Source organism: Esox lucius, chromosome 1, assembly GCF_011004845.1.
Source record: "Esox lucius isolate fEsoLuc1 chromosome 1, fEsoLuc1.pri, whole genome shotgun sequence".
Classification (NCBI taxonomy): domain Eukaryota; kingdom Metazoa; phylum Chordata; class Actinopteri; order Esociformes; family Esocidae; genus Esox; species Esox lucius.
The window spans coordinates 16,296,504-16,305,418 of NC_047569.1; the positions used below are offsets into that span (position 1 = coordinate 16,296,504).

General features: G+C 39.8%; 1 protein-coding gene across 4 annotated transcripts in view; it reads right to left on the reverse strand.

The window, feature by feature from the left end:
- The window catches only part of LOC105015878 (chloride channel protein 2), a 155,889-nt gene extending 149,425 nt beyond the window's left edge, over window positions 1–6,464 (reverse strand). For all 4 annotated transcript variants that reach the window (XM_010879382.4, XM_034292781.1, XM_034292780.1 and 1 more), the window contains exon 1: window positions 6,225–6,464. In XM_010879382.4, the coding sequence (XP_010877684.1) occupies window positions 6,225–6,269 (45 nt within the window). In that variant the 5' untranslated portion in view covers window positions 6,270–6,464. The remainder of the gene's footprint in view (window positions 1–6,224) is intronic.
- Between the last annotated feature and the right edge of the window lie 2,451 nt (window positions 6,465–8,915).

An 8,915-nucleotide genomic window follows, 5' to 3' on the forward strand; every position in this document is an offset into this window, starting at 1 on the left:
AATCACATTCAAACGCATGTTAAATAGAAGTCATTACACACCTGCCATCATTTAAAGTGACTCTAAATAATCACAAAAAGTTCAGCTGTTATGGATTTTACTGACATTTTCTTAGTTGCATCGCAGGGCAATAGCCATGTCCGCAGAGAGCTTCCAAATCATCAGAAGGATCTCATTGTTGAAAGATATCAGTCAGGAGAAGGGTACAAAATAATTTCCAAAGCATTAGATATACCATGGAACACAGGGAAGACAGTCATCATCAAGTGGAGAAAATATAGCACAACAAAGACATTACCAAGAACTGGATGTCCCTCCAAAATTGATGAAAAGACGAGAAGAAAACTGGTCAGGGAGGCTTCCAAGAGGCCTACAGCAACATTAAAACAACTGCAGGAATTTCTGGCAAGTACTGGCTGAGTGCTACATGTGACAACAATCTCCCGTATTCTTCAAATGTATGAGCTATGGGGAAAGGTGGCAAGACAGAAGTATTTTCTTACAAAGAAAAACATCGAACCCTGGCTGAAGTTTGCAAAGCATGTGGGAAAATGTGTTATGGTCTGATGAAACCAAGGTTGAACTTTTTGGCCATCATTCCAAAAGGTAGGTTTGGCGCAAAAACAACATCACCCATAGAACACCATACCTATAGTGAAGCATGGTGGTGGCAGCATCATACTTTGGGGCTGTTTTTCTTCAGGTGGAACCGGGGCCTTAGTCAGGCTGGAGGGAATTATGAACAGTTCCAAATACCAGTCAATTTTGGCACAAAACCTTCAGGCGTCCGTTAGAAAGCTGAAGATGAAGTTCACCTTTCAGCATGACAACGACCCAAAGCACACATCCAAATCCACAAAAGCATGGCTTCACCAAAAGAACATTCAAGTTTTGGAACGGCCCAGCCAGAGCCCAGACCTGAATCCAATTAAACATCTGTGGGGTGATCTGAAGAGGGCTGTGCCCAGGAGATGTCCTCGCAATCTGACAGATTTGGAGCACTTTTGCAAAGAAGAGTGGGCAAATATTGCAAAGTCAAGATGTGCCATGCTAATAGACTCCTACCAAAAAAGGGTGCTGTAATAAAATCAAAAGGTGCTTCAAAAGATTATTAGTTTAAGGGTGTGTACACTTATGCAACCTGGTTATTGTGAGTTTTTTATTTTTTAAAGATTTCAGTTTGTTTTTCAATTGAATTGTTCACGTTTTAGGTCACATTAAAGGTGGAAAAAGTTATTTTACATCACAAGAACCTGGCAGGGGTGTGTAGACTTTATATCCACTGTATAAGAAGGTGTCGTTTTTTTTTTAATTACAGAAAAAAAACTTTTCCAAAATGTTCAAATTACTGGAGATGCACCTGTATATCAAGCAAGAATGGGAAAACATTTAACTTTCAAAACTACAGCAATTGGTCTCCTCAGTTCCCAAACATTTACAGAGTATTTTTAAAAGAAGAGGTAATGCAACACAGCGCTGCCATGCGCCAACTTTTCCGATATGTGTTGCTGGCATTAAATTCAAAATGGGCTTGTATATATCCAAAACAATAAAATTTCAGAGTTTCAACATTTGATATGTTGTCTTTGTACTATGTTCAAATAAATAATGTGATAAATGATTCACACATCATTGCATTCTGTTTTCATTTACATTTTACGCAGCGTCCCATCTTTTTTGGAAACAGGGTTGCAGTAAAAAATCCCTTGAAAGTGGATTAGGATGGACAAACTAAAACAAAGCGTAAATAATTAAGAATTATTTAAATTCCAGACCAGTATATACACTGCTCAAAATACTAAATCATCACAGTATAACACCAATTCAAATGAACTTCAGGGATATAAATCTGTCCATTCAGGAAGCATAAGCAATTGTGAATCAATGTCACCTGTTTTGGGGCAGATGCAAGTGCATTGGAAAGGCAATACCAAGACAACCCCCAAAACGGGAATGGTTTTGCAGCTGGTAGCCACAGATAAAGGCTCTCTCCTTATCCTTCCTGACTGATTCTTCTCTAGTTTTGCTAATGTCCTTGCCACTACTGGTAGCATGAGATGGTACCTGCAGCCCATTCACGTTGCACAGGCAGTCCTACTCCTCCAGGATGGTACATCCATACGTGCTGTCGCAAAGTTTGCTGTGCCTCTCAATACAGTCTCAGGAGAATGGAGGAGATACCAGGAGATGGGCCATTAAACGAGGAGAGCTGGACAGGATCGGTATCGGCTCCTTTGTGTGAGGAGGAACAGGAGCAGCACTGACTGAGCAATACAAAACGACCTCAAGCGAAACGACCTCCGTGTGTGTGTTTCTGACCAAATTGTCAGAGTACATGAGGGTGGCATGAGGACCCGACATCCTCTAGTGGGACCTGTGCTCACAGCTCGCACCTTGCAGCTGGATTGGCATTCGCCAGAGAACTCCAGGATTGGCAGGTCCACTATTGGAACCCCATTCTCTTCACAGATGAGAGCAGGTTCACACTGACAACGTGACAGACGTGAAAGAGACTGGAGATGCACGTGGTGAACAATATGAGCCTGCACCATCATCCAGCATGACCGGTCTGGAAGTGGGTTCTTCCTGGTGCAGGACAATCCCCGGCCTGTAGGCAGTTCCTGGATGACGAAGGCATAGATGCCATTGATTGGCCCTAACGTTCCCCAGACTTGAATCCAATTGAGAACCTCTGGGACTTTATGTATTGGTGCATCCAACATGGCACAGTAGTGACACAGACTGTCCAGGAGCTCATTGATGCCCTGATCCAGGTCTGGGAGGAGATCCCCCAAGACACCATCCGCCGTCTCATCAGGAGCATGCCCAGACGTTGTCGGGAGTGCATACAGGCACAAGGGGGCCATACACACTACTGAGTAACATTATGAGTTGCCGTGATGAAATTCAGCCGGTGATTTCAATTGTCTACTTTGATATTCAGAGTGAGTTTTAATCCTGCCCTCAGTCGGTTAGCGATTTAGGTTTCCACTGACCGTTGTCACGTAATCTGGTTCTCACCGACTTACACAATGTACAGTAAAGATTTGGATCTTTAATATATTTCCTTCACCAAGACCCACTGTACAAAGTGTTCCGTTAATTTTTATGAGCAGGCTATGTTAAAGTTTCAACAGGATTTCTATATTAAATGCTGAAAGACAAGTAGTGTGCCAAGATAAACAACAATACGTAATATGTTGAATATTTTAGTACTCACTCATAAAAAGGCCAGAAATATGCTGATTTAAACTGGGGACTCTTAAGATATATACAATGCCTAATGTAAGAGTGGAACAGCTGGTTTGTTGGCCTCAAACTATCGTGTTTCTGATAGCTACAGTAGTCTCTTTCATTTCTAACCCTTATGAGATGCCCACACACAACCACATCGCCTGCCAATGGTCACACAATGGAACAGTGTCACGGTGACTCACGGGGTTGCTACAGGCGAGGAGGGGGAGAAGGAGAGAGATGAAAATGAGTCGGTTCAGTGACTCCCTCAGAGAGAGGAGCGAGCAGGAGCCGAGCACGAGACCTCAAGAAGGTGACACAGCTGAATCAGCAGTAGCTCATTTTGTAATCTCATACAGAGGCGCAACACACAGTAAGAAGGAAGTCTCAGTAAAAACAGCCACAACAATATTGCTTTTCACAAGTTCCTTTTGCTTATCTCAGTGGCCCTTTAGGCTATATATTTACTCCCTCCACTACTGTGTAGCCCTGTTGCAGTAAACATCAAGCATGGCAGACAACCACATGCTGCTCGATCCACTTCACTCATTCATTCCAGAGACCATTGACTAGGCTGACCGCAGTGTTTCCGAACCAAACATTTTGCCTTGGTGCAAATTCTATGTTGCTATTCTGCAAATGTTTTCTTGGTGTATCAGTTTTAAAGCTAATTTCTTGCCAATTAAATGTGGTACCATGGGGCTGAGAGAAAAATGTGCCATTTTATAGTTCATCTCATTACTCGTTTACATTTTGCCATGAAGGTTTGATAAACATTTGCAGGTTTAAAATTAATATTCCCTAGAGAAAGAAATTAAAGTAAAACCATGCCCTGTTTAAGTGCATTTATATCATTATTAGTAATTTAAACATGTTTGCGATCTGGTGCAGGCCATGTGTCTGGTCTGGCTGTCATTCCCCAACGCATTGCATGTCAAATAAATCTGCCTGTCTACATTTTTTACATTGTTCACACTGAATGGAATTTTAGCCCACTCCTCCGCAATTTACCTCTGTGACATGCGGATTTAAGCATGATGTGCTTGGGCCAGTGACCAGCCACAACATCTCCATAGGCTTTAGGGCCAGACTGACTCAGCCACTCCAATTTTAACGTGTTGTTCCTCAACCATTCTGACTTAGTCTTGCTCACCGGTTGATGGCCTTACATTCCCCATTCAAATTCTCTGACGCAGAGCAGATTTCAGGGTTCCTTCTACGACGGCAAGGAATCCAGGTCCTGGTCCACGACCCACGCGTGTGCCACCAGTCAGTATTGTCACAGAGGAATGCATTGTTTCATTGGTTTTCACAGACCTGCTACGGGAAATGTAATGTTGATTTCTCTACAACGAGCAACTGCCTACTGTGTTTTAGAGAATTCAGCAGTACATCAAAACGGGCTAACAACGGCAGACCTAGTGTAACCACGCCAGCCCAGGAGTTCTACATCCATCAACCCAAAGGTGGCAGTGGGGTTTGGTATGGGAAGACATAAGCTATTGACAATGAACACCACTGAATTTTGCTCATGTTAACTTGAATGTACACAGAAACACTGTGACAACATCCTGAGGCCCAATGTTGTGCAATTACTTAGCTACCATCACCTAATGTTTACCATAACACTAAAAGCTGTAACTTGCAAATTGGTTGAACGCTGCAAAAGATTAACAACGAGTTAGCAAGTCAGAAATGTCAGAGATGAAGGTTGATAAACTACAAGACAATGAGAAAGTCTTTGTGGCCTAGGTAACCATTGTAGGGGTGTTTTGCACCAGGTGAAAATTGATTACATTACATTTTGAAACCAAGCTGCGTCCTAGCAGGCAGGCCTTTGCCCCATTCTGGCCAAAGAGCAAAGTTGGCTCATAATAAAAAGGCTATTAGTTTGTGAAATTAATGAGTGGCATTCTATGTTTTCACATGTCAACGATTGCTTTTAAACATGACCTATATCTGTTAATATTAAAACTTTTTTTTTTTTTTTTGAAAATGTAAAAGTATGTAGGTTTCTAAACTATGCTCCATGCGGTCATGTAGATAGCAATGTTACAGCATATGCTGTCAAATTAGTGTTTCATTTAAAAAGGGTCTCCTCCGTCTCTTATACCACCTGACAATATGATGGATCATAGCCCGCTTTACCCTATCCTTGGCAAATAGAACTGCATCATGTCTATAGTATCCAGAGAAGGGCAATGCAGACACTGCTGCCCAAATGTCCTTCAGTGTGTGTATGTATACCACATTCTGGAGAAAAGCTGTTGACCTCTGTTAGAAATGACACTTCTGTAAACAAATAGTAATTACAGTTTAATAATTAAAATTGGCCTACGTTAGACCAGTTATGTTTTTTTCGCGTTTGGCTCAAAGGTTTTATCTTGGATAGAACATCATTTCCCATGTGTTACTGTGCAAGTCTTGTAAGACTGTAAGTGGGCATTTCTAGACTATGCTCTTCTCGCTTCAGAGTACTAGCACAAAAACAAAATAAAACGCTGCCATTGAGTCGAACATATCGATGCAATCCACGAAATCATTGCTGCATCGACTAGCCCTAGGCCTGTGTTGAAGTTCAGAACAGTCGTTATTCGTGCATGGAATATTGTTACTCCTACTTTTTGTAGCTGAGCGTATGGATTAAATCGTCATGGTTGTGATGGAGAGGGAGAGATAGAGAGAGACATTGTTCTGAACAAATCCAGATGTTTTCTCATAATTACAACGACCATGAGTGTTGTATGTTTAAAGATTGTTCAGAACTGAACGAGATTAGTATAATTCTAATCCAGTGTTTGGAATATAAAAACACCGTAATATAAGCGAAACTCACTAACTTTACCCAATTTAACCAGCAGGTGCGAGCCAAAGACTTTGAACTCATTGAAGACGTAGGCTATAAACACAGTGACTCAAACAGGCGCAGATAACACACACTGCTGTCACGTTCAACGAAATTAAGTTGAAGTGGCATCAAGTTCACTTACCAAAGTTTGTTCATACTGTAACGCCCGCTGATCGTCCGCGGCCATGGCTGCGCTACCGGCAGAAGTGCCAGCAAGAAAGATGAGTGTGAATAATTCGTTTGAGTGAGACACAAATTCTCTCTTGTTTGTCAGTGGTTAGAACAAGAGGCTTATTAATGTGTCGTGAAGTTGATGACGTTCACGACATGAACTTAGAAGTGCTACATAACAGAGTTCCTTCATTTTATATCCCCAAATCTCTTCCAGGATCCACACAGAGGCGGGACTTGTGCGGCTTGAAGTTGTACGACACCCCTCTAAATCGTTTAAATGGTACAATCTGTCCGTCCTATGAAGTTTTCCAGTTAGTTAGGTTCGCTGAATTATAGCAAACACTCGCTTGCACCGTATCGCGTTTGTCAGCCACATATAGCGTCCAAAGCGAGTGTAGTTTTATTATTAATATATATTTTTGTATAATGGTATGTCTGTGTTGACGTTATTTTCCTCAGGTCCCGTGTACTGCGGTAAATCAGTGGTCAGGTAAGTTTAGGGGGTGTGTTGGAAGATACCATTATATGGAAACAGCGGAGATCTTCACTATTAATTTTTAATTTGTTATAGAACTTGCGTGTCACATGTTAAACATGGAAGAAATCAGTTTGTTGTGAAAGCACTGGTTAATACTTTATTTACATCACAGTAAAACCTGCCGCCAATAACTTTTTTAAAATTCAGTTTCTCAAAATGTTGAGCACGAAATGTATAAACAAACGGTTATTTGTCAAGTATGAACTATTTTTAGCATGTTTTTCATTCAATTCTGGAATTTTGGTTTGAAATTACACAACGCAAATAGTGTTGCAAATGGAGGTTATATTACTGTGAAAGTAAACTAGGCGTCTTATATATAGGCTACTATACAGACTGGTGATCTATTGGACATTTTGGGGACTTTAGATTATCACAGACATCTAATTATCTAAGGCCTTTTGTGTGATTCACAAGATGCAATATATATATACAGCCCTCCATTCATACTGTCTTCCTTTGTACTCGTTTTCATTCATCAGCTTGATCTAAAACGAACAATATGTGAGAAATCTATTAATAGAGGTAGAATTGGTTGAGAAAAAGTAATTAAAAATACACACAATTATTGGCACACCTGAGTATGTTACCAAAAAAACGACAATGCCCACTGGTGAAATGACCATAATTACACTCCTCAAATAGATAGAATGGTCTTGGTATGATTATATACATTCTAGATATATCTTCCTGTGTTAAAAAAATAGTTCAAAACTTCTAGCCGACATAGATAATGCTTTATACACTGACTATATAGCCAACAATAAACCTTCCACCTTGTTTTATTCTATATTTTTTTGTTTCAAATACATTTTTGGTCAGTAATCTCTCAGTACATTTAATACAGAAACAAAGGTTTTCTTGAACATCTGCCAGCCTGGCTTGTACAGAGAAACATTGTTTTGTATAATTCAGGCAATATCTAATGGATTAAAAATGATAAAAGTTGTAATGATCAGAATTGATTGCAAAAAGCTTAATTGTATACGTCGGTCCTATGGTCGGTATGCTAGATTGCAAAATGTTCCAAGGTTTTGAGGATGCTCTGAATTAATAGTGAAATACCATTATAGCAGGAATCCCCTTACCTTGATTTATGGAGACTTGTGAAATTAGGGAAAGATACTGGAATTCTGCATTCTATATATAGGTAATAGATAAGCCAAACTCAGATGATTGAACTATGGTGAGAGAATAGTGTTTGTACATTCCTTGAAGCAGGTAGAGAATAGAGATCAATGTGAAGAAGATTGTGCTATGACAAAACAAATAGTCCAGTAGAGATGGATTTAATATAAACAGGTATGATACAATGGTTAGTGAATGAGTCCACATGCTTAATGCAGTGTTCAGATTTTTCCTACCTTGAAATTATATCTCAAAGGGGAATAAGTAGGATTATCCAAAAAATCTAAACAACCTACTCCCACTTTCTAAAGTTAAAGAAAACATCCAATCGTGAACATGTTTTGAATGTTCATGTCCTCTTAATCCTGTGTGTTAATACTTGGTGGTTAGATATGATCCTTCCATATTTATTTTGATCCTGGCCAATAACATTCAAGTTTTTACAGGTTTCAAGCATCCCCAAAACATGATGCTGTGGCCACATTACTTGAAAACTCAAAGGAATAAACAACATCACATTCACTCCACATTGCTGGCCTGTATGAAAGCCTCAACACAGTGAAAACTGAGTACAAATTAATAGTATATCTGGCACTAATCCCAAAAAACCTAAAGCTGGAGTATAGTTTTATTTTTCAGCATGACAATAAGTGGAATAGTAAGGCACATTAGAATGGCATTTTAAAGGAGTTGAATATTATAGAGTAGTCCAGTCTCAGACTTTAAGGATTTCAATTTGGCTGTCCATCAAACATTCCCAATGAAATGCATTAAGCTTAAACTTGTTTGACCAAAAAATCGATAATTTTTGCCCTAACAGATAAGCCAACTTTGTATAATCGCAAAATTATTAATAGCTGATGCTTTCAGGGTTGTAGGCTGCTGTCTGTGACAGAGATGTATGAGTTGGCATGGGTTTTGATCCAGTCATTCAGAATGTTCACATCAGAGTTATATAAAACAATTCTTGAAAAACTATGATGCATTAATCTG